The sequence below is a fragment of the Simochromis diagramma genome, unplaced genomic scaffold (genome assembly GCF_900408965.1).
Source record: "Simochromis diagramma unplaced genomic scaffold, fSimDia1.1 OVJJ01000685.1, whole genome shotgun sequence".
NCBI lineage: Eukaryota > Metazoa > Chordata > Actinopteri > Cichliformes > Cichlidae > Simochromis > Simochromis diagramma.
In genome coordinates, this window is record NW_024387477.1 from 2,144,885 (window position 1) to 2,170,967 (window position 26,083).

The 26,083-nt window shown below is 40.8% G+C and overlaps 1 protein-coding gene across 2 annotated transcripts; it reads left to right on the forward strand.

Annotated features, from left to right (window-relative positions):
- Nucleotides 1-1,383: 1,383 nt before the first annotated feature.
- On the forward strand, nt 1,384-21,450 carry fmr1 (FMRP translational regulator 1). 2 transcript variants are annotated; one of them, XM_040015747.1, is made up of 15 exons: nt 1,384-1,830; nt 4,733-4,785; nt 4,875-4,968; nt 5,306-5,377; nt 5,933-6,081; nt 7,300-7,393; nt 7,565-7,681; nt 7,851-8,021; nt 8,174-8,252; nt 8,368-8,495; nt 8,616-8,702; nt 9,043-9,274; nt 10,469-10,705; nt 11,258-11,337; nt 14,027-21,450. In XM_040015747.1, the coding sequence occupies exons 1-15, from the start codon at nt 1,780-1,782 to the stop codon at nt 14,219-14,221; spliced, it is 1,839 nt and encodes a 612-aa protein (XP_039871681.1). In that variant the 5' UTR covers nt 1,384-1,779; the 3' UTR covers nt 14,222-21,450. The 2 variants fall into 2 exon arrangements, with proteins under 2 accessions (XP_039871681.1, XP_039871682.1); XM_040015748.1 differs by having other exon boundaries at nt 1,385-1,830; nt 10,505-10,705.
- Nucleotides 21,451-26,083: the final 4,633 nt, after the last annotated feature.

A 26,083-nucleotide genomic window follows, 5' to 3' on the forward strand; every position in this document is an offset into this window, starting at 1 on the left:
GGATGCGTATCAGACGGGAATGATCAGGAATACAGGGGGGTCATCAGAGACTTTGCTGGCTGGTGTGGGACCAACGTACTCCAAATCAACGCTGGCAAGACAAAGGAGATGATCATAGACTTCAGGAGGAAGTCACCCCCTGCAACACCGGTGAACATCCAAGGGAAAGACATTGAGATAGTGGACTCTTATAAGTACCTGGGTGTTCACCTCAACAATAAACTGGACTGGACTACAAATACAGACGTCCTGTATAAGAAGGGCCAGAGTCGACTCCACCTGCTGAGGAGACTGAGGTCCTTCGGAGTCTGCAGGACTCTGTTAAGGAAATTCTATGACACTGTGGTAGCATCTGCCCTTTTCTATGCAGTGGCCTGCTGGGGGAGTGGATGCACGGACAGGGACAGGAGCAGGATTGACAAACTGGTGCGGAGGTCTAGCTCCGTGCTGGGATGTCCCCTGGAGTCTGTGGAGGTGGTTGGTGAGGGGAGGATGTTAGTAAAGCTGACATCCATCATGAACAACCCACATCACCCACTGCATGAGTATGTGAGTGGGCTGAGCAGCTCCTTTAGTCAGAGACTGAAACACCCTCGCTGCAGGAAGGAGCGCTTTCTCAGATCATTCATCCCAACAGCAGTTAGACTCTATAACTCCTCAATCACGATGTCATAAGTCACTGGACACTGTGAACATCCACGGTCACCACTTCATGCATAATGGACCTTCCATGTGTATAGACATGTGCAGGTATATATGTATGTATATGTATACATATGTATATTTAGTGTGTACGTGTGTGTGTGTACATGTCTATAAACAGGAATAGTAGTGGTACAATAGCTATATCAAGCTATATAGTTTATGTCTTCCATATTTCCAACCATATCCATAATCACATACTGTGTATGCTACCATTGTATATAGTGTATTATCTTACTTTTTTTTTCATTGATTGTACTTATTGTATTTTTGCATTTCCTTCTGATATCTGTACCTGAGCTGAGGTGACGCAAAAATTTCCCCATTGTGGGATCAATAAAGTCTTATCTTATCTCTTATCTTATCTTCTTTGCAACAGATTCCAGTAGTTAGTTAAAGATAGTCAGTATTATGTTTGTGAATGCACATTGTAAAAACAAGTGAGGAAAAAGAGCAAGGTGGAATAGTTGAAATGTGGCTTGATAAATATGGAGAGGGATAAATTTGCTGTTTTCCCGGTGGGACTGGCGGGCCGTGCTGTTGGGATAATATATTTTTTCATTTTTTCTTAGAGCTCAAATATGGTACACCATAGGATAAACACAGTGGTCATTTTTATTTTGATATATTTCCTGCTATATCAAATTGCATTCCTATTTATTACCCGTGGAGAGCAGCAACAGGCTCGGATGACAGTAAGCAGCCTCAGTTTTCAGTAGAGGAAGAAAGCGGAGACGTCACATGGAGAGATACAACAGCAGTAGCTGCTACACCACTAATCACACAACATTAACATAACTAGCTACTAAAAGCTAACCTGGCTAGCTAATTGTTTCGTCTTCTTCATGCAGTCGGATTTGCAAATTTGCAAGAAACAAAATTCATAGACGGTGCAAAACGGAAAACAATATTACGGTCACACACAGCTACCGTGGCCTCTTCTTGCATCCAGTAGGCAGGGTATTTAGGCTAGCTAGCGACTCTGCCTTGGCTAGCGTCAGGCTAGCCAGCTAGCTAGCTAGCTACTAACATCGCTATCGGTAGTTAGCTAGCTAGCGAGCTGTAGTAACTTACGTCATGGAGGAACTAGTCGTGGAAGTAAGAGGGACAAGTGGGGCTTTTTATAAGGTAAGTTGTTGACTTTTGTCGAGTTTAGTGACCACCGTTCACACACTATGTACCAAGTAAGCCTAACTAATATGAATTTGTGTCACGGGGCTAGCTCAGTGTTATATGTGGGCCTCGGTGCTTCTGCTCAACGTCTACCGGGACCTGAAACCTGTAAACAAAGCTAACGCTGCGGTGGGGCTCTAACATCAGCGGTAGTGGATAAATTGGTGAACTATTGGTGATAATGACGCTTAACCAGGGTAGCTGTTTTAGCGGTATCGGTAACGCTGATGTGACTGCTGTACGATGGTACCCCTAAAGTGATGTGCAAGGGTTGGTTGCAGACTCACAAACATCAGAATCAATCATGGGTTGGCTGTTTTTTGTTTTTTGCTTTGGTCAAAGTAAGTTAATTCAGAGCAGCACACAGGGGCGATGGTTTGGCTAACCTTTATTGTGCCCGTAGCTGCCAGGTGTTTTCTTGTTTTGTCAAGACTGCAGAGATTTTGGGGTCAGTCAGGCAACAAGTAGATCATAAATCCGATCCCGTGACCTGCGTGTATCACTGGGGTGGGGTGGGGGAGATAACATAAGCAGTACAATGGGATAACACGCTAATTAGCAATAATTACTTACATTTGAATATTGTTCAATTCAAGGACACAAGAATAAAATGAATGGTGAAGGATCTAAATAAAATGATACATTTATTATTTATTTATTTTAGCTGTCAGGTTTGTTGTAGGATAAATATAGGATGACATATATCTCAAGTAAAGTTCTGACAGATGTCTTTTTAAAACTAATAGTTTTGTTGTGGCCACATTAATGCGAGGTACATGAATGCTGTGAGTATGCTGTATAATCAGGGTAAATAGTAATTGGAATTAATCTTGATTCAGGTCACAGACTCTCATTAAGCTCAGCAGTTGCCATGTAAACCATAGACTTTCATGCTGTGCTCAAAACTTGTATGCTTTCCCAAATCAAGAGGCTTTTCCTTTGAATGTAGGAAAGTTGAAGTTGGCACTGTCAGCTGTACTTTGGCTTTTAGCTAGGTGTGGCACTAAACAGAAGCCCTTCTTTTAATAGTTGCAATCATATTGTTAGCAAGTACAGAACCATATGAATGGGTGGGTGTGTCCGAACATTTGACTGGTGCCATAGCTTGAATGATAAGTTTTACTGTCAAACAGCTATGAGAAAAGTTAGGCTAATTTTTGTTAGATAGTAGTCTGGTTTGAAAAAATCCAGTCCCACCAGGTAACTCTTAAGAATACTTTCATTAGCCATACATCTATCATAACCTACATGTATACCACCATTATATTTAATGTATTTTACCGTATGTAGATCAATCTAATAAGATGATGTAGGTGTGACTGCTTACAAGTATAAGCAGATACACAACAAGAGGGTGACTGTGGCAGATGTCTTTCTGTTCATCAGAAAATGCCCAGTGTGTTCACATAGGCTTATTCATAGTGCTTAAAACTTAGGCAGTTTGTTCTTCTCTTGGCCCAGTATGATGTCACTGAGAGCAAATATCCCTAATATTGTCATCTTAGGTACACAGTTCTGACTGAAACCCCACCCACCTGCTGTTCACACCTTGTGTTTGCCAGGGGTTGGCTGACAGACAGTTGGCCTAATAGGAGTAGAGCTAAAACGGTGTAAAGATGAATTGAGCTGCACCAGCAAGAGATAAATGTGGATTATTTTCAAATGTGAATCATGCAAAGCTAGTGTAGTAGACTGTAATCGAGTAAAAGGAATAGTGTAATTGGTCCACTTTAAAGGAGACTTATTTACGGAGCAGTTACCTTTGCTAGATGGCAGCATAACTCCAACACAGGGAGTTGCATCTTACTGCAGATCACTTGCATGAGTTCAATGTTAATAAGCATTCAAATTTTGGTTAGTGAATCAAGAGTTTTGAACGTAATCATTTTAGTTAGTTGTTGTGAGGATGTTGATTGACTAAATGTGTAGTTGGCAAATAATTTTTATAATGTTTTTGGTGATAGTTGAACTGAAAAATGACACCCTTGTCTCTGGCATTATAGCAAAACTTAAAATATGCTCTTGGCTGAAATGAACAGCCAAGAGAAATAATGAGAAATAATGAGTGCATTCATCTGCCAAGTAAGAATAATACTAAAGAAATAATTGTAGAAAATGGTTCTGCCATAAATCACTTGAGTGAGAAACTTAATTTTGCGGTTTTTAAATTGCACCTTATGCAGCATAGAAGTCATTCCTCTTTTTTTATTGTAATCTCAACAGCAGTACAACAATTGCAGTTTACTGCCAGTAGACTAAACTACATTATCTCCTAATGCACCCTCTGTGCTACCCTCATATTTTGTGTTTTGGTATTTTTCCAGTTTTAACAAGATTAATGTTCTTGCTAAAGTCTGAACTTCGTTTCTGAGCGAGACAGTTCAGTCAGTCACAATCCTAAACATGCTCACAGGTCAGTGAGGTCCTGTCAGAATTGGTTTATTTGTTTTTTTTAACCTTGGGAGTTTTGAGAATCTCTCCTTCTTGCTTCATTTCATCCACCACTGACTGCTAGCTTGCCAGGTTAATGCAACCCATTGGCAAGGCTCTCTAGCGCTCTCTTTTCCTTCTAGGCATCGCATGGCCTACTTGCAGTGTTTGACACACATGACACACACATCAGCTGTGTGTAGAAGCAGCGAGAGAGAGAGAGACTGAGCCAAACCTGACTCGAGCCCAAAGCTCAAACTCCAGAAAAGGAAATTATTTAGGTTGTTTCATTGCTAGGAGCATTAGGATAAGGTCCGGCTTAAGCAGTAGAACTGGTTCCTGTTTACATGGTCGATGCCAGTTTGACTTGCACACTGACTATTTCAAAGATATTTCAAAACTGAATTTACTTCTGTGACTCTTGCAGGGCTTTGTAAAGGATGTTCACGAAGGATCTGTCATGGTAGCATTTGAAAACAAGTGAGTAAAGTAAAATATAACATTGTGTAATATGTCATTTCTTTGCCAAACAATAAAATGAACTTTTTGTGTTTGTTCCTCTGTCCCAGCTGGCAGCCGGAGCGGCAGATCCCATTCCAGGATGTGCGCTTTCCTCCTCCAACAGGGTTCTGCAAGGAGATCAGTGAGAGCGATGAGGTCGAGGTGAGAAAGTGATTGTTGCCGTCAGACATGGTGGGTTTGGAAAGCAAAGTTGGTATAGCTGGGGAGCAGTTTGGAATAGCATGGAGCAGAGTGAGTAGAGTTGAATTTTCAGTGTAAAATAAGATTTAAAAAAAGAGGGTGATGCTCCTCAGATAGTCTTAGATTTTCTGTTCTATCATTGGTAAATTAGTCTGACTTGTTATTTTTATTAATAATATTATTCACAATGATTTCCTGTGTCAGTGTGTCCAGTTGTTTCTGTGCCAGTTTACTCTTATCAGCTTTGTTTAAAGGTGGGAATGATTTCTGAAATGAACTGTGTGTGTGTGTCTGCCAGGTGTATTCTAGGGCGAATGACAAAGAGCCATGTGGATGGTGGCTAGCCAAGGTTCGCATGGTCAAAGGGGAGGTAAGACATGCTCCAGTTCATCTGTTAGGCTCACCAAGCAGCACTGAAACAACATGGCTCTGATAAATTTGCCTAAAACGCAGCCCAGACACTTGCTCCATCCTAAATGCTTTAATATCACAACTTCCTTTATTAATACTAAATACAGCCATGTTTACTAACAACATTTTACACTCATGAAATGTTATGTACTCATAAAAAATCCTTTTTATCAAGCTCACTGCAGATATTTAACTTCAGTGTAACATCATTTCTCTGGTGACAGATGTCAGTGTGTGATTGAGTTTTACAATCCTGAACAACACATTAACTCAATGACTGATTGAATTCAGACTATATGCCCCAGATGTTCTTTATATCCTTGTATTTCCATTTTCCTCTGGATTTTTTGTGCATGTAAGCTCTTCCTCTGTTTGGCCTCCTGTTGTCTTACCCCCATCAGATGTACTTTCTTCAAAAGAAATTTTTAATAATAGTATGACTTATTTAAACTTTTGAAAAAAAGTGATGTTTTTTCTATTGGATCGCTCATACTTGATCTGTCTTTGTTTCCAGTTTTATGTAATAGAGTACGCCGCATGTGAAGCCACATTAAATGAGATAGTGACGCTGGAGAGGTTACGGCCGGTCAACCCGAATAAACCAGCCACCAAAAACACCTTCATTAAGATCCGACTGGATGTACCCGAAGATCTACGGCAAATGTGAGTTTGACTTGCATGAATAAAGACTGGTGCACAAGTTATTTGGATTTTCTGTAATCCACATGGGGCCAAAAGCATGCATACACTACCCACTAACTTGTGGTTAAATGTCCCTTAGCAAGGTGCGCCTCAACCAGACGCTTTTGGTAGCCATCACCAAGCTCCTAACATAATTATAGCTGGACTGCTCATCTTGGCAGAATTGGTCAAGTTCATTTAAATTGGTTGATTTTTTGGTAAAGTTTAGGAAGTCCATTCCAGAGCCATTTCTAAATAACTAAAAATTCCAGAAGCATCAATTTAATGTTACCACTTTGACGAGGTCTAGGAGAAGACCCCAACCGTCACCCTCAGATGAGAGGAATTTGGTTACATTGTTCAGAAACAGCCAAGGCTCAGCTGTGCCCTGAGATTGAGACTGCTGGAACATCAGCAGAGAAACTAGTTTTACATCAGTAAGAAAGAAGCCCCTACTCTATAATTGACGCCTTCAAGCATGATGGAAATTTGCACCTGTGCAGGTAGACAAGTCAGATGCCTTCTTTAAACTTTTGTTTTAAAGTTTTATGGTCAGAAGAGACAAAGACTGAGCTATTTGATCATAATGACAAGGTATATTTGGAGAAGTAAAGATCAGGCTTTTAGGGCTAAGACCTGTACCAGCTGTCAGACATGGTGGTGTCATCATGCTGTAGGGCGGTTTTACAGAGCTGGGATACTTGAAATTCTTCAACTTCAAAAGACATAGTTGGGTGTTCCTACAGGATAATGATCCCAAACACATCAAAACTAGTTCTGGGATGGATAAGACAAACGAACATTTAGTTGCAACTTGAATTGAGACAATTAACCGACTATTCGTCTGGGTGCATCTGTATATTTAATCCTATATACATATTTTTGACCCTGTGTGCATGAGAGAAAATCCAAAATAATTTCACATTTGCCATTAAAGTTGTATGCTGCACAATCTTTTTATCCTAGAATATTAATCGTTCAAAGAAATAATTAAAAGCTTAAGATTACTGTTACATTCTTGACCACAACTGTACGGTCAAAACTTGACTTACTCCAGCTTGTATATGAGCCTGTACTCCCAGAAGATTTTGCATGTGTACATGTATCCATAAGCTGTTATCACTGAGGACAAATTCATTTATTAAGCAACTTGTTTGCTGGTTTCACTATGATAAAGTGTACGTGTTCTTGTGTTCCCAGGTGCTCCAAGGAATCGGCACACAAAGACTTCAAAAAGGCTGTGGGAGGGTTCAGTGTCACCTACGACTCAGAGAAAAAGCAGCTGGTCATTTTGGTTGGTCAAACTGTTGTTTTTCTTCTTAATGTGCTACATTTTCACACAATCATATCTTCTATTGACCCTTGCATAGCATCACCTTGAAGTGAAGTGCATCCATAGGTGACTTAAAACATCAGAACCTCACTCGTGTATGATATTAATGAGCGTAATGTTTGATTGTTACAGTCGGTGAATGAGGTCACAACAAAGCGGGCCAATATGATGAGCGACATGCACTTCAGGAGCCTCCGCACCAAGCTGTCTCTAATGCTGAGGAACGAAGAGGCCAGCCGACAGCTGGAGGTAGGTTACGCACAGCTCCAGCCTGTATGTGACTGTTTGGATCATTTTGCAGCCTGGGATGGAGAGTTTTTAAAGGGTTTCTTTTCAGTAAACTTACACACCCTCTTTGCTCTTTTGTGGAATTTATTAAATGTTAATTAATGAATTTTTTTGATGTGCATTTCTTCAGAGCTCCAGACAGCTGGCGTCTCGGTTTCATGAACAGTTTGCTGTTCGGGACGATTTAATGGGTCTCGCCATCGGGACTCACGGGGCCAACATTCAGCAGGCGCGTAAAGTTCCTGGAGTCACTAACATAGACCTGGACGAAGAGACCTGCACCTTCCACATATACGGAGAGGTAGGAGGGCTTTACTTGTACACAAATGAGCTGAGACATAGATATGTAGAGCTTGCCCTCATTAATGTTAAGTGGGTACAAATTTAACAGACCAGCATGGGGTAAAAAAACACAAACAAAAGTAAGTATGCCTGTTTTGTATTTCATGGAAGGACCAGGATGCTGTCCGTATAGCCAGAAGTTTCCTGGAGTTTTCCGAAGATATCATCAAAGTTCCCCGGAACTTAGTAGGTGAGAAAGTCGCTCAACCAAGACAAAGAAATGAATCATCGGGTACCTTTATTTTACTTGATTTAATCCAGTTTCAAGTTCAGCCAGAGTGAGACTGATGTTTTTTCTCATGCAGGGAAGGTGATTGGCAAGAACGGCAAGCTGATTCAGGAGGTGGTTGACAAGTCCGGTGTGGTTCGGGTTCGTATTGAGCCTGAGAACGACAAAAAACCATCAGCGGCAGCAGCAGCAGCTGCTGATGAGGTCAGTAGGGAGAGAAAGTTGCGTCGTGTTGCTGCATTAAAAATCATCACAGTAAATACAGCAGTGTTAGAGCTCATTCACTAAGAGCATTCAAACTCTCCTGGTCCTCCTCTGTCACAGGGAATGGTGCCATTTGTGTTTGTGGGAACCAAGGAAAGCATCTCCAATGCAACAGTACTACTAGACTATCACCTCAACTACCTTAAGGTTTGTGTCCTCAGTGATGTCATCTTCTACCAACCAAACATCAAAACGGAGCTAAAGGATGTGGTCAGGCAGGGATAGAGTGGTGGCCCCAGTAGGTAGAGTGGTGGCCCCATGACCGGAAAGTCGGTGGTTCGAATCCACTGAACGGCTACCCTGAGGTACCCCTGAGCAAGGTACCGTGCCTACACGCTGCTCCCCGGGCGCCCAATGGCTGCCCACTGCTTCACTGAGTGAATGGGTTAAATGCAGAGAGGAATTTCCCCACAGGGATCAATAAAGTATACTTTCTTTCTTTCTTTTCATTGTTGACATTCTGTGACGTTTTCGTTCATGTCCACAGGAGGTGGACCAGTTGCGACTGGAGCGTCTGCAGATCGATGAGCAGCTGAGACAGATAGGCGGTGGAGGCGGAGGGGGGGGGACAGGGCCCCGAAACCCTAAAGACAAAACCTACGTGTTCGATAATGGAATGGGGCTCGGGATGGGCCGAGGAGGGGGAGGAGGAAAGCCCTATGGAGGAGGGGGAAGAGGTGGACGAGGGCGGAGAGGAGGAGGAGCTGCTTTTGCCTCAGGTTTGATATTACTGCTGATATTACTGCGGGTAAACTACAAGAGCTGATGTACTCTCAAGTCAGTCAGCTGCAGATGTTTCATGTAAAATTTGTTACGTTGTTACTACACTTAGTATTTTCAGGTATCTGTACTTGGGTATTTATTTTTATCACAACTTTTTACTCCCTACATGTTAGCATAAATATCTGTACTTTCTGCTCCTTGAATTTGGAAAACTGGCTCATTACTTTAGGTCTAACACATTTGAGGGAAGTAATTACTTTATGTCGCTGAGCACCTTTAAACATTCAATCAATCTGAACCTAAATAGAGGGAACAATAAAACATAGTCTGCATTAAAAGGAGTAATGTTTTTTTAAGTGGCAGCTGATTTCAGATGCAACATTTCAATCAGCTAATGCATAAACTGTTTATATGCAGTTTGTCACACAGTGTGTTGCTAGCTACAGGTCCAGCTGCTGTATTTCACAGGTAGATAAAAGAATTACAGTTAACTTCACTCAGAGAAAGATGAGAAAGACAGGAGAGGAAGAAGAACAGAGGTTATATTTAAAGGTGAGGACTTCTCACTGCCATTTGATAGACAGGACATTTAAATCAAGCATCAGCTAATATCTTGATGAATTCAGTTGTTTAAATCGACTCTGAGCAGCCTGCACACAAAGAAAATGTACTGGAGCTCTGAACAAAGACTATTGTTACTTATTTCTAAGTGATTCTTCTCCCTATGCTGCACCACTACAACCAACCTTAGGTTTCCTCACCAGACAAATCCCACTTGAGCCGCTGACTACACTAATTCTTCTGTTTAGGTATGGAGGTAAAGTCACCCATCAGCTGGTAACAGTATCCTCCAAAGAGCTACTTACTTTTATAAAAGTGTCAGAGCTTCTACTTTTTTAAAATAAAAAATTTTAATCAGTTTTTCACCTTTTACCAGATTTTTTTTTTTTTTAACAGAAGTACGTATAGGAGAAAGTCTCCTGTGATTGTTTGGTTTAGATGTAAAAGGCACAATGACAAAGCAAACGAGCAGATTCTCGGCCATAGATTTATGTTCTTGTGATTTCATTTCATATTGAAGTAAAGCGTTTGGACATCTGATATTTCAGTAAAAACGTTTCCCAGGCGATGATCTGATTATGAAACGACAATTAATCAAAGGTTGAGTCTGTGTTGTCTTTCCGAGGCAGCCGAAATGAGGTTGGACTTTGTCCTCGGTCCCCCAGGCACCAACTCTGAGGCATCCAACGCTTCAGAGACAGAGTCAGACCACAGAGACGAGCTCAGCGATTGGTCGCTGGCCCCCACGGAGGAGCTAATGACAGGAGGTGGGACCCTGCCCAGACGGACAGATGGGAGGAAGAGAGGAGGCGGCGGTGGGCTGAGGGGACGAGGAGGGAGAGGAAGAGGAGGGGGAGGATATAAAGGTGAGTGTTAATTATCATTGGCAGTCTTTGATCTTTTCACAGGACTCTTATCTCGTTCCATGATTTTTCTCAGCCTATTTTTGGAGCATTTACACTTTGTCTAAAAAATGATCAATGCAAAAGCTTGCTAAATGTTTCTATTAATCAGATGATAATGAATGGAATTTATTTTCATTTGAAAAAATGAAAATATGAAAACGATTAAAGAGAAAAAAGTTGGTGTGTAATGACTCAAAAGAAATAACATTTTGAGATGCTTTTCATCAAATTATGGCCTAAAGAATGGAAATAAATCACATCATGAGATCTCTGCAGACCTCCTGTGCAAATAAATTCTCATTATGAGTTTTCTTTTCAAAACGATCCATATTTATATTGAAAGAAACTATTTCTCCCAACTTTAATCTAATTAGGATGTACACGAATTTCACCCTATTTTTACCTGGCAAAAGGTAGGTCACCTAAGACTGAGTCTACTGAGCCATGCGAAGATTGTTTACATGACTGTGGCTAGCTTTGATTGCTAACTTGTTGTTGTTAATGTTGGTTTAGGTGAAGACATGCAGTGGAACGAGCCGAGAACTCGTCACATCAGAGACTCAAAGACAAGAGGCCAAGAAGACACTCTGCAGGTAACAGTCACAAACAGCTGCTGCTAAGTTATTTTCATGTCATTGTTTAAAGTCTAATGTCTTTGAAACGCTCCTCAAAATTTTGTAAACATGCTTTTCAGTGAGCATACCCTGATTGATCCTTCTTTCTGGCATTAAAAAAACGGCCAAAATGCAGAAAAAATTCAAGTATTCTAAATTCAGTATGACCTGAAATGAGTGTCTAAATCCAGTAAAGAATCAGGAAAGTGTTCAAGGATATTTTTCAGTCATCTGTAGGACCAGGGCTTTTTGTAGGCACATCTGTCACCCCTGGTGGTCATTAAAAGGAAAAAAACTACACCTGTCTTTATAGTTTTACACCTATAGTTTGTTTACTCCGGTTCAAATCAGATGTTTGGTTTGTTTTCACACAGAAAAAAGTGAAATAAAATGCGTCACTACAAACCATGTGACCATTCAGTCGGCTCATTGGTCAGATGTGTCTGGAGCGGGTGCATAAAAAAAAAAGTAAATACAGGAAGAAGGTGCTTTGCTCTGGACTACTGGAGAACGCAGAGTGTTTACGTTCATTTCACAGCTAGCTGCTGAACAGACCTTTGCGCATCTATAGTGCCTTCCCGAGATCAGCGTACATAGTTATGGGATGTTTTGTAGCTCAAACTTGTAACATACTCCTGTTAGCTGATTCATGTTGTGTTCATACCTGCACAAACAAACCACACAAAATGTGGGGAAACGAACAGAGTTAGAACTGACAACACGCCACAGGTGTGCAAACACCCTTCTACTCTTCATGGCTCCCTTTTAGAGCCACCCTCAAGTGGCCATTACAGGAACTGCAGTTTTTGACCACTAATTTTATTTTGCAGCTACAAAGTTTGGAAATTCTGTTTCAAGCAAGACATTTAAAGGAGGTGATGATTGTTTACAGTGAGATGATGTAGATCACTTACGATGATAAGATAATACAGCTGAATAATATTTGAGGCTGACTGTGTAACTATTTACGTTTATATTTTAAGCCATGCTTATTTAATGAATTCCCAGTGCTTTGCAAAGACAATCCAGCTACTTCAGCATACTGGCAAATATTATGAGACTGCTACTAATTTTTGAATCATTTCTTCTGCAAATATTGTTTACCCTTACACCACTGTCACAGTCAACAGTGCTATTTTCTGCATATCAAATGTTGCCTCTGTTTGACACTCCAAACCTCAGCTGTCAACAACACACTCTCTGTGTTGTCACACACTCAAAGTCCTGCCTGTTCTCACTGAACATCACTGTAGGACACTTTCTAAGATGGGGCTATATTTAGTCCTAACTTAACTTTCTGCTTGATTCGTGATTGCAGCAGGTTTGACATATGTAAAGGTGCACAGCACGGTGGGGTGATGGTTAGTACCACTGCCTTACAGCAAGAAGCTCCTGGATTTGATCCACCTGGGGCCTTTCTGTGTTTGCATGTCTTGCTCATGTCTGTGTGGGTTCTCTCCGGATACACCAGCTTCTTCCCAAAGTCCAAATACATGTGGGTTAGCTTAACTGGGGATTTTAAGGTGGCCGTTGGTGGTCCCTTTTGCCCCACAGGACCTCTGAGGTGATCTAAGGAACGTTGGCAGTGGACACTTTTGGTCTTTTTTTTTGGAGGAAACTTGTTCTATAATGAATTGTGATATGAAACACCTGAAGGCTGTGTTTTTGCACTATGGTGGACATCACCACACTGTGCTGTTTGGGACACTACAGCCCTTCAGGTGCTACTGCTATATAAGGGTTTGCCCGTTCTGCAGCAGTTTTTAGGTGGGTGGTGCATGTTAAATAACAGCTGCATGAACACAAGGACCAAAGCTCTTTTAGCAGATTTGTGCATCATAACAAGCTGATCATTGTTTTTCACGTCAGCTGAAAGAGGTACTGAAATTGTGGCGTATAGCATTGTTCCTGCTAATTAAAGTCAGATTTCCAGTACAGCTGTGAATGGACTGTACCAAATGCTTCAGATAAGCACTGACATCTGTGTGAATGGTCAGTGTATGCAGAGACAGGTGGAAGTCCGCCCTCTATCTATCACACAGTTTGTGTTGACAGCTGGTCAGCTAGCATTGACTCATACACAGTAACAGAGTATAAACCACTGTTTGTTTCTCAGCTTTGTCTCAGAGAAGAACTCGTTTTCTTTAGTCTGACCCTCCTAAACGCTCCTCCTCTGCTTCTAGTAGTGGATTTACTGAGATGCAAAATATTTTACAGGACAGGCAAAATATAATTTCTATTACTTTTATTTTATAATAACCTTTTTGTGAACGATGCATTTCTACAGTTTATTAACCAAATAAAACAAAAAACAGAATTGCCATACAAAAACCTAAAATAACCAGGCTGAAACCAAACGGATAAATAACCTGGTGCAGGGAAGACGGAGGCAGGTGCAGGTGCTGCCCCTCCCTAAGCCTGGTCCTGCTGATGGGTTTTTCCTGTTAAAAGGGAGTTTTTCTTTCCCACTGTTTCTACTGCTTGCTCATACGATTGTTGGGGTTCTCTCTCATAATACTGTTACAATATAAAGCACCTTGAGGTGACTGCTGTTGTTGTTTGGTGCCATATGAAAAGCACGCAGCAGGCTGCACCGAGGGTAAAGGGAAAGTTAGCTGTGCAGTGTGGGGCCAGACTCTTACGGATTTCTTTATTTTTCTACCCGCAGATTCGTGTGGACGGGAACAACGAGCGTAGCGTGCAGCACTCCTCAGGTGGCCGAGGCGGTCCGTCCTCATCCCAGGGCAGTCTCAGTGGCAGCGGCGAGGGACAGCCCCGCCATCATCATCAGAGACCTACTAGAGACAGAGGGATGAAGAAGGAGAAACAGGACGCTCCCGCGCTGGTGAACGGAGTGTCGTAGATACCCCACTGGAGGACCTTCTCACTTAGACACACACACACAGGCAACTCATCACAGAACATCGTAGAGTCTCAGTCTCTGCTTTTTCTTTTCTGTCTCTGTCTAACACAAGAATACACATATTTCCATCAGCATGGAAGTTTACAGTAGTGAAGTCTTAGGCTGGAGGTGATCTTGTATCTGCTGGTCTGGTCTGTTCTTGACTGGTGTTGTATCTCCTGCGCATTCTCTGGATGAAAGAAGAGGAGGAATTAGACTAAAGCTCATCTCACAAACAACCATTAACACCAAACATACTCCTGCCCCACTAAACCAACATAGAGTTTGTTTACTGATGCCCCATTTGGACTTACTAATGTGAGAGAGAAAAATGAGGCAAAAGAAATCATTGGCCGTCGGGAATCAAAGATTTGCAGCCACTGGAGAAAGCAGGATGGAATATGTGCCCTCGCTCCCTGAAAAGCACACTTTTAGGAGGTGGCTTCAGTTTTTTCGGCAGGTCTAAATTTTATTTTTGGTTGTGTGAAATCTCCAACACATCCTTTATAATGGAACTGTTTTGTCCAGAGAAGCGAGTCTCTGTGGGAAATCAGCTCTATTTTTCCACAGAGACTTTTGAGGTTAACTATCAATTTAAACACATCTTTTCAATAAGGGGCAGAAACGTTTCGGTGTCACCCAAATGACATGCAATCCTATGGGGATTCAGACTGGAAGATGATGTTTGTAGAGGGCACTTTATGGACTTTCTTTCTTTCTCTCTTTCTTTCTAACGTAGTTATTGTTTCTTTCTTCTTTTTCTTTTTTTTTCTTTTTTTTTCAACATTTAAAAGCATCCATGTTTCAGAATGAAATGCAAACGGGGATGCATGAGCTCTGAAGTCACCTGTGTTTTGTTTCCCGTTGCCTTGATATTCAGATTCAGTAAAACTTATCGAAACGTACAAATGGAGAGACATAAATCTGAGGCACACTGATGCACATAAACTGCTTAAACACAGCGACTCCCATGAGTTTGTGTCAGGGTACATATTGTTATGAACTGTTCTCCTTTCCAAAGGAAGGTTACACTCCTGTACAATGACCAGAAATGCATTATTCCTGCTTGTTTACAATTAGTCTACCATAAACACTCCACATGTGTGCAGTGGTGTTAGTCCACAGTGAGGGACTAAGCTCCCTGAATTCATTCATCTCATCTGTAAAGAGCTGTCAGCAGGAATCACCATCCTATACCAGACTCTTCATCCTCTTCAGTGAAGGGTGCAGACTGAAGCTAGGCGTATTTTGGTTAGGTCCACGTAAACCTGGCTTGATGCCTGTTAAAGTCATTTCTTTTGCTTTCAGACAAGCAGGATGCATTTAGAGCAGCTAACTCCTGTCGCACCACTTTGTTTTTCTTAATTTATGAAACTCTTTGTATTTAACTTTGCCATGACAAACTTATTTGAAGTGTAACTGTAGAGGACATGACAGACTGTTGAGTTTTTCCTTGACAAAATAAAAATTTGGCCTAAGTTTTATTCTTTTTGGTGATCTTATTCCTGACCCGTTCAGTTCACATATGTTTTCTTTTAGTTTTTTTTTTCTTCTTGTTTTTGAACAGTAGAGCAGTGTGATAGCAGTCATGCTCCATCCATTGATTTTCCATCCATCGATTTTCTGATTCAGGGTCTTGGGGACTAGGGCTGATCCCAGCTGACTTTGAGAGGCAGAGGTCCATCACAGAGCCATATCCATCCACACCCACTGAAGTGTGTGAAAAGTCTTTATCTCTGTGCCTTTGATTTATGCTCCTCCATTTCTCTGAATTTGGCCTGAACAGATTAGAACTTTTCATCCTGCCTGTTCAAACCCAGCGCTACACCCCTCCTTTAAAACATACTGCAGATGGATGTTTTGTAGAGTGGGTGGTTGTGTGACCCTGTTTACATTGGTTTCCATTGTTTTGAGGAGGCACAGCGGTGTAGCCTGCTGAGGTATTTTGTTCTAGGGTGAGACCAGTTTTCTGACCTTGCTCGATACTTTTCTGCTTCGAGTCAGAGCTCTTCGAGGCACTGACGTAAACAACCGGAGCAGCAGACGCTTCGTCTTCAAACAGCTCAGTAACTTTGTGTTACCAGTGCAGGCTTTCAGACAACAAAGGAGCAAGACTAAGCAGGACATCGCTTCAAGCTCTTGAGGTGTTCCAACCTGCTGTTCGGTTGACACCCCAGTTGATCACTGACTTCGTAAATATGTTGAATAGAAGGATCCTTAGGTTCACCGTAAACATCTAAATAGCGAGAGTTAAATGTAGGCTGCAGCGAGGCTGTTGGTCATTGACATTGTCAAGTTGTCCTAAAGTCAAAGCGACTGCTGTGCTGTATACAGGCTAGTGTAGAGAGTACCTGTGGACCTGTGGGTGATTATGATGAAAATAATACTCATTAGTTCGAATAAAGTGACGGTCAGTGTAAAAGACAAGCAACAAAAAGCTGTTCTTAAGGTTTCTCTGTGCATTTGTAGGCACATTTCAAAGGAACATCTCGCCACTAGTTTCTAGCACTGAATCTGGAGTAGCAGGTTGGCTGTGGGTTATCCAGCTTACATTTATTCCACTGGTTGTTACAGTAGCATAGGACTTTCCCAGGAAGAATCCACTGGATATAAAGTTAGATCACACAGCGTTAAAAGAAACCACGTCATCATGGGTGATCACGATACCCTAATCTTTTTTTGTTCCTTTAAAAAATTGTTCCACGAGTATTGGCAATCAAATTGTCCAAGGTCTGAGAAAATTTCAGTAAGAAAATTGGTGCCAATCTCTACTAAACAATGACGTTTGAGCCATTGCGTATTTAGATTAGCAGGGGCTCTAAACAGTTAGCCAAAGCTAACCAAACCTGGTGACCAGCACCTCCGAATGCCGGTCAGAGGACCAGCAAACCAGTCACATTCATTTAGGCTTTCTTTTTCTGATTTTGTTAAACTCATTTTTGCCTTCTTTCGATTGAAACTTTACTGTGAATTAAGGTGTACTGACCTGAATTTATTGGTGAGAAAAGCAGTAATGGTATTGCCCAACAGACTGCTTTTATTAAGAGCACCATCAATAAGCACTGCAGAAAATAAATTTACAGTATGTTCAATTAAATTCCAGAATGTCAGAAACAAGAGCTCTCTCCTCTTGGTAATCACCAGCTCACTGGTAACCCGTCCTCGGTTACGTTTTGAATCCTGTTCCTAACCCTACATTTGTCACCAATAACCTGGGGGATGGCCAGAGGTTAAAAGTCATGGCGAGCAAATCCATGTGAATGCTGTGAATGCTCAGGGAAACCTTAACTATATTTTGTGTAACATGTGCCTTTAATTGTGGCTAGCATCACAGCGTAGACTTGTAAATCAGGGATGATGAGATGTTACTAACGGACCAGATGAATAAAGACGGCAGCTCCTGTAGCGCAAATCCTCTTTGGTCGTCACTGACAATGCTGAGCATCTCGAGCTTCCTCTAAAAGTCTAAGGGCCGTTTATGAGATGGGTGATTTTTGGCACTTCAGGAAACTGCCTTGTTTAACCACCTGGTCTGGACACACTGAAGGTGTTGTAACCTTGTGCAGTTGACAAATGTAAGCTGTAGCTCGGGACCTGGTTCGACTTGTTTCTGAAATGGATTCGGTTACTTCTGTGGGAACATGCAGAGATCGACTCTGAGCGGCTACTTTCATGCCAAAGAGAGGCATGTTCTCTGTACTCACACCTTTTAAAGGGTTTTCAGTAAAGACGACCCAGTGCAGCGTCACTGCTGCTCTCACCGAACCGAGAAAGCAGCTGAAGAGATTTCAGAGGTTGAGCCAGGTCTTCTCTTTAACAGACATCGGTGTACTTTTTCAGTCTTGCGGTGCATGCATTTATTTATTTTGGATCTTAAAGACATTCAGTAGATTTGGACACATTCAAAAGATAAGTTTAAGTTTGTTTTCTTTTTTTTTTTTTGGATCAGTGTTGCTTTGTCTCAGTTCTTCTTGACCTGAGTTCGGCTAGCAAAGCCAGCGATGAATAACATCGTATGTGAATAGACAGTGATACCACTTTCACCTTTTTTAGGAAATGTCACAGGAAGTAACCAATCGTGAAAAAGGCTTTCTTTGAATTTCATTGTTTCCTTTTACAAAAAAGTATTATGGCTGTCGGCTTTACTAATCTGTTAGGACCTTTGCTTTTACTGCAGCCATGTTGCATTTTTTTTCCTCTGTAAGCGTTCTCAGCAGTGCATCGACAGATTGCTCGAGTGAAAGTAACCCATTTATTGTCAGTAGAGCTTCAATATTATGGAGTTTCTGTATTTAAAGAAAACTGTTAGAAAAAGAAGGGAGGATGGCATACTGTATATAATGATGTCATTATTTGTCTAAGAAAAGATGTTTCAAATGTGCACTTATCCTGATATATTCTTTTTCTTCTTTTTTTTCTGTTTAGTTTGCTAGAACTCTTGATAATAAACTTAACGTGTGGAAAAAATAGTGTTCTCCAAGCAGGATTGAGTCACATTCAGCTTTCATTAATAATGAGATGTCCATAATTTTGCACAACTTTACTGAAAGAGAGTTTTTTGTTTTTTTCTTTTGTTTTTGCCAGACGGGGAAAATCCACAATGAATGATTGAAATCACATACAGAAGGTTTGCTAAGACTGATTTTGACTAGTCTGTACGGTGTTTAGTTGATTCAGTGGCACTGTGTTACTTTTATAATGCGTCCACTAATTTTCTGAAACAGCAATTAAGTCCATCCAAATAACGCACCAAAGTTCATAGTGATACTCCATCCAAAATATATTATTTAGTATACCTGTCTGCTTGGGCATAATTTAATTTAAAAAATGTCCAGTGACATTTTTCAACTCAGGTCCTTGGTAATGATTGGCCATGTTTACCACTAGTTACCACTATCCACTAGTCCACCGACGGACCATGTAAGGTTAGGGCTGAGTTTTGTCTTAGCCATACGTACATTTTCAGCGTTAATCCATTGATTTCTTTTATTTGGGTGTTCCAAAGAGCCACCAGTTTTTTAAAGGGTTGAGGTTAAACTAGCTAGAACCTGACCAATATCAACAGATAGTCCTCAAATATGATGAGACCATCAACATTAGGCTCATGTCTATGTGCTAACAGATGCAGCTAAGAGGTGGTTAGCCTAGCTAAGCACAGGTTCTATCCAAAGTTTAAAGGCGCCTTTAGGGTTGCTGAAGATGCACTGAAATGTAAAAATGTGGTGATTTAAGCTTGTAATTGGTAATTAAAAAGCATTCATTTAACTTATTAGGTACAGCTTGTTATTGGGTGACCATAAGTCTGCTTAGCTGTTTACCCCATAGCATAATGCCATGATAAGCTAATCACCTCTTTGTTTATTTTTCTCCCATAAAGGATGCATTGGTCTACCTACAAGCATGTACTAGCTTTGGTAAAAGCTTGCCTCCTTCTGTAACTGAAGTAACTCATGTTTAATGTGGATTTTCCCTTTAATTTAAAGCCAGTAAATGTGTCTTATACCCTGGACTTGTCATCTTTTTATGTACAGAGACCCAAATGACTAATGAGAGTTTTGTTAGGATTCCCTTAACCTCTTTTTCTTTTAAAATATTGTAATGTTTTCATAAATTTACAGGTAAGACTTTTCTTGCAAGAGCTGATTCTCTTTGAAATGACAAAAAAAAAATTGTATTGAGTCTACAAATGTCCTACTTTCACACCGTCGCACCAGTGACAATGAAATTCTTTGGATTTTTGTGTGAGCTACAACCTGCTTGTTGGTGTATTTTATTGTGCCTCCTAACACAAAGTTCAGAGTAGAAGTTTTTAATTTCCAGACCGAAAACTACATTTGGGAGAGCTGAAGTTTGTTTTTTTCATGCTTTGGTTGCCTTTTTAGGGGCATTACTAACAAACTATAGTTTGAAACCAAGGCTTATATACTGTGGAAAATGTACATTTAAAAAAAAAAAAAAAAGCAGTAAAGGACTGTTGCATGCTGACCAGTTTGGGTCATTGGAAAAATGGTACTAAGGAAGCCTTTACGTTCAAGTTTCCACAACTTACTGGTTGTGGCCTTGTTATTCAGTTCTGTGGTTTTTGAGTGACTTGCATTGGAAACAACTCACTGTGAGTATCCTGATACTGATCTAGCCATGGGAAACACTGCACATGTGGTCACAAGGGATGAGGCATCAGAAATGTTTCCCTAGAAACAGATTTGCGTGATATGTGAAGTCCCTAAAGAACGTTTAAGACTAGAAACGCTTCACTGTGTCCACCTCAGTGGCACTGATTCCTAGAGATTAATCAAAAGAACCGTATAGGTTGTAAAGATGCGCTGTACATTGTTTGACACCCCAGTTTAAATTTCCGTGGTGGGGTTTAAAATGCCTCCCTAAAAAGCTGTTAACCCACATGAAGTTTCGAAATGTGAGCTAGTGGGTTTGGGATGGAGGTTTGTCTGCTTGTGACATTTTCAATCTTTTTAGCATTGTCATTGCAAATAGACTGTTAATAACTGAGTGCAGAAATAACTTTCACTGGAGGTTTCTGCTTTACAGGACAACAAAGAAACGGCATGATTGAAAGTTTACTGTCAGTTGACATAAATACAACAATACAAGTATTGGACAGTTTTTCTTATGAAACGTTGCTGTGTTGAGGATGTTTTCTGGCAGATTGTCTGGTGATACCTTGTTTTTTCTTGATAGAGAGGGGATCTGGATGATTTGATGTGCATTTGGTGTGGATTCCTACTCTTACAGCAACAGTTTAACGTACAAAGGCAATGACGTGACCAAAGTATGGACCCGTCACGTCGGGGTTGCAGCATGGTTTACGGGGAACCATCTAAAGAGATGAGACCTAAAATTGTCATTGTTGTTGGTTGCTATTCCACAGCACATGTCAGCAGACATTTATTTGCAGAATGTATATACATAAGCAAATACTATCTAGGCACATTGTTGGCTGTTCAACTATATTATGCCAGGAAGTGAAGACACACAGAGAATCTGTAGATACTTCAACCAGGGTAGAGAAAAAAAACCCGCTGTAAAACCTTGTGTGCACTTTTTGGGCATTTTTCTTTTCTTTTGTACATACTACTACTAGCATTTAAGATGTTTGGGTTGACATGTCTGGTTATAGTGCAATATATTTTGTATGCAAGCAGTTTCAATAAATAAAGGTCGATCTTCCTCAATTAGTGCTGGCTGTTTTTTTTTTATTTTACCTTAGCATGCGGGCAGTTTGATAACAGAACTATCCTCCAAGATCATTTGATTGTTGGTCCCTTGTTTTGCAGAGGAGTTCGTCTTTACTCCATTATTGCAAGGTGTCCTCCAAAACAAGCCCAAATCATCATCCTTCCACCACCGTGCAAACCTAAGCCTTACTACCATTTCTCTAGTGTAGGCGGTAGGTGGGAAAAAATTGTGGATGCAATGTAAAAGGACACACAATCCCATTCAACTGTAGCATTTAAAAAAAAATGTAAAAGCAACAACAGCAGTCAGAAATACCCTCCTGTTTTCACTGGTCCATACACACATTAATTTCAAAACAACACAGAAGTTGGGCCATGAACCTGTGTGTGTGCACCGGTTGTATGTGGAGATCCAACGTGAAACTATAGCACAGCAGATTCAATTTATTCTGAATCCCATAACGATGATAATTTAGCTTTATCAATGGGAAAATTAATTTTTAACAGAACTTCCTGAACTGGAGAGCCATTGCTGCTCACCTTGACCATCGGCAGGCTCTTGACAAACACAGGTCTTTGGACTTTTGTGGTCTGATCTTTGGACAGATTTGCTGGGACATTCACTCCTGGAAGAATGTGGTGTTAAAACATACCTGAATGCTTCAAAGCATTCTCTGTCCCCTACTCAGCCTACTTCTCCAACAGGCTTCTTCCTGTTAGAAGTGCGTTCTTCCTTCCCACTGTGGTCAAGTGCTGCCCATAGGGATCATCTGATAATTGGGGTTTTCTCTCTAATAGTGTGGGGTCGTTACCTTAAAACGTAATGCACCTTTAGCTGTTGGTGACTGTTGTTGTGAATTGGTACTATATTAAAAATAAATTGCATTAGGTTGAGTATAGACATCATCAGCATTTTGAGGCCTTCGGTGAAATGACCACTTAAATGCAGCCTGAATGAAAAGAGGTTGTTACGAAAGTGAAGCTATTGAGCTGAGGGACAATCAAGAGTCAAGGCCAAACCGCTCTACTCTGCTGCTGCCTCTAAAATTGGACAACGACAAACTCTCGAAAATCATTTAGACACAATTCAAGTGGAAATTAGAATAAGTGTCCTAAACGACTAAATACTTACAATCAGCACTCACCATAGTCCTCTGAAGCTTTCTCATGAAAATCCACTGAAAGCAAATAAAAGAAAATCAGATTAAGCATTTATAACTGCTTATTAACAAGGTGATTATGTTTTACTTATCCCGAGAGCGTCGACTGTGTGAGAGTTACTGCTTGTTTCTTCTCAGGCTTTAGAACTTTTCTAATATTCCTGTTTATAAAAGAACTGAACTGCACTGAAGAGCAGCCAAACATTAGAAAAGACTCCTTATTGGATGTGTCCTTAGATTTGAAAAGATTATAAAAAGATTATATTTACATGTAAATTAGTGATGAGATTGCTTTTAGTTTCAGTGAATGTTAACTTCACTTGCACTGTAAAAGTAATAATCACAGCAGTATTTATTAAAAAGCATCTGGACACGATGTTGCCTTTTGTTCTGAAACTTTGAATCGAGTCTGTGTTTGTTGACTTTGTTGAATCAGTTCATTGAGCTTCAGGTAAATACCGACATACTGAACTACTAGATGTTAAAAGGAATTTGCGTTATTATTTCATTAACTTTGCCAAATTGAATTATAAGTATTTAAATACATACATATTTGTTTGCTTTTTGGAAATTAAGATAAACGTATTTATTATTTAATAAAATAAACAATGAAACAAATCCATACATGAATTACATCCACAAAAATAAACAATTAAAATAATTGTACTCAAACTGATCTAAAGTAGATTAAAATGGGTTTCAGTGGGGCAAATAACAAAACCACTTTTCACACACAGAATGAATATATACAAAATATAATACTATTGTCTTAAAAGTAGGTCACTGGTGCCTGAGGCTGCAAAACAAGCCTGAATTATGACCCCTCCACCACCATGCTTTGGTTTGTAGACATGAGGCGTTTGGGTGTGGTTCGGTGCTGTCCATTATGGTCAGACATTTCCACTTTGGAAATTCCAGCAGTCCTGTGGTTTGTTGCGATGCAGCTTTCCAAGTAAGTTTTGCTGCTGTTTTCTTTTCAGAGAGAAAGTGTTTTTTGCACAGCCTGACATTGGGGTGAATTTCCTGGAACATCCACTCCTGTGAAGATTGGTGGTTGTGAATATTTTCCACTTCTGAATAATCTTTCTCACAAAAGATTGATGGACTTCAGACTGTCTGGAAACGACCTTATAACCTTTCCCAGGTTGTTGGGCAGTGAGAATTGTTTCTTTAAGATCACTGCTGATGGTTTTCCTCCTCCGCTGTTCTGAAGATGTACTTACCTCATTTAAATGGGCCAGGCGACTTGTTTTATTATGTCCTGACACCTTAAAAGGTGCACTTTCTTGTGCAAATCAATCATCTCAGCAACCTGCGGGTTACTCGTCAGCTGCTCAAACCTCCAGTTGTTTTCTCATCTAATTTGTCCACCTGTGCACAGCAGGCTAGATCCAGCTGGTTCCTTGATTGAGAAAAGCTACCTCTTGATTATGATATTGATTTGTATCGTCTCTAAAAATTTGTTTTTTTCCAAAGCTTTTAAAGCTTTTGTGTGAGCTGTGAGAGAATGAACAGTGTTTTATCGGCTTCCTCCTTCTGCAATTCTTACTTTGAGCCACATGGGGGAGCTGTAGCACTGTGTTGCCTCCCTGCTACCAGAGAGCAAGAGAGAGAGGCGCATGGGAAAAGGATAAAAAAAAAAAAAAAAGAGCCTGGGCTCATATTGAAAATTCATGACATGCACTTCTCAACTTCTGCAAGATACACAGCAAGTATAATGAGCTCAAAGCACAGAACTTGGTTCTTCCTGACTATTTTATCAGTTTGTATTTCTTTTCCAGCTCAGTGTGTGTGTGTGTGTGTGTGTGTGTGTGTGTGTGTGAGAAAGACTAACTCCCGTGCCATCATTTAAATATAAATTACTGGCACTGACTGTGGCTTCAAACAATATCACAAACGACGCAAACAAAAACAATTAAAAATCTGTAAACAAACAAAGAGACACTCCTCTGCGAAGGCTGCATAGCGTGGCATGAGCAGGAAAGGAAAGACAGATTTGGCCTTAATTACATTTTCCCTTCACGTTCATCCATCTCTCTTTATCATCTGATTCTTCATTAGCTCACCCCACAATTGCTTCTTTTTTTTCTTAAACTGTCCTCTGTCTTTTTTATCCTTCTCCTCTCCGTCGCCCCTGTCGTTCCCTGTCGTTCCCTGTCTCTCTGTCTGACCTAGTTTTGGGCGGCGTTTCTCTCACACGCACAAACCGGTGGTCCTTCAGGTGCTTTAAATCCTTGAGAAATGTTTGAATTTTGATGTGATGTTTTTAAGGTCTGGAGATATGCAGAGTTTTTTGAGGTTGAAATGTCTGGATTTGATCAAGGTCATGAAACTGTTTTCATTTGCACTGTTGCTAGAGGACAGCAATCTCGTCTTCCCATCATCCTCCATGGTTTCCATCTTTTCTCTTCTCTGCTATTGTTTTTCCAGTGTGATGCAGACTAGTGTTGGCATGTTGCCCCAGACCACACCGAAATATTCACACACATACACAAAGTGACACGCCAACGCACAGCCTGCAGAATCTCTTCAAATCTTATTCCCGATCCACTTGGACTTCCCCCTCTTCAAGCTTCTTTTTATTTCTTTATTTCTTTTAAAGGAGAGGACAGTGACGTCACAATGGAGCCTCAGTTACAGCTACAGCACATGCTGAGTGAGAAGTTTCAACCATCTGGTCAATCGTTATTCATAGCGAGGCGTAAACAGTAAAACGTGCCGCCGGGCATGTGTTGCAGAAAAAGAGCGCGAGGATGCTAAGCTGCTAGCTCGGCTCATCCGAAACAAAGGTGTGGTGGTTAAAAGAAGGCACACGGCTGCTTTGTGAGGGGTTCAAAGACCACCTGGACTTCATGGACAGAGGATTTCCTTCTTCTATGACATCCAATCCTCCGTTCAGGTAAAGTACAGAAACAGAATAACCACAGCTGCCTGAGCAGCCAATGTGCTGATCATCATCAAGCAAATGGCAATTTCCATCCACCCAGCGGTAAACTTGTTTGCACCGCCAGTGAAAGTTTTGCCTTTTGAAGTTCAGGTTTTCAGCGGCTTTATCGTTCGTCACAAAGTAACAAGGTTTCAGCGAGAAAGCCTCCAAATCAGACACTTTAATCATGCAGCACACAAAAATCCAAAAAACACTTAAAATGACTCTTTTAAATAATCCCAGTTTGCTCAAAAAGCAAAGAGGTTTTTATAGAAATCACAAACTCAGGAGCTTAGCATAACAAGACTCCACAGGATTCAGACTCTGCTGGCTACAAATATGCATTCAGGTGAAGACGTCCAAAAAAGTTTCGTTCCCTGCTCCCTTATCCACAAACAGGTCATCACAGCATGTAGCTTCACACGTTTGTTTTTAGCATGATTACACACCAGATGCCCCTCCTGAGGGATTTGTGTCTCCAGCTCATTGGTACAAATCATTTATCACAAAGACAGTGCCAGCCAGCCACGCCAGTGCTGTCTAT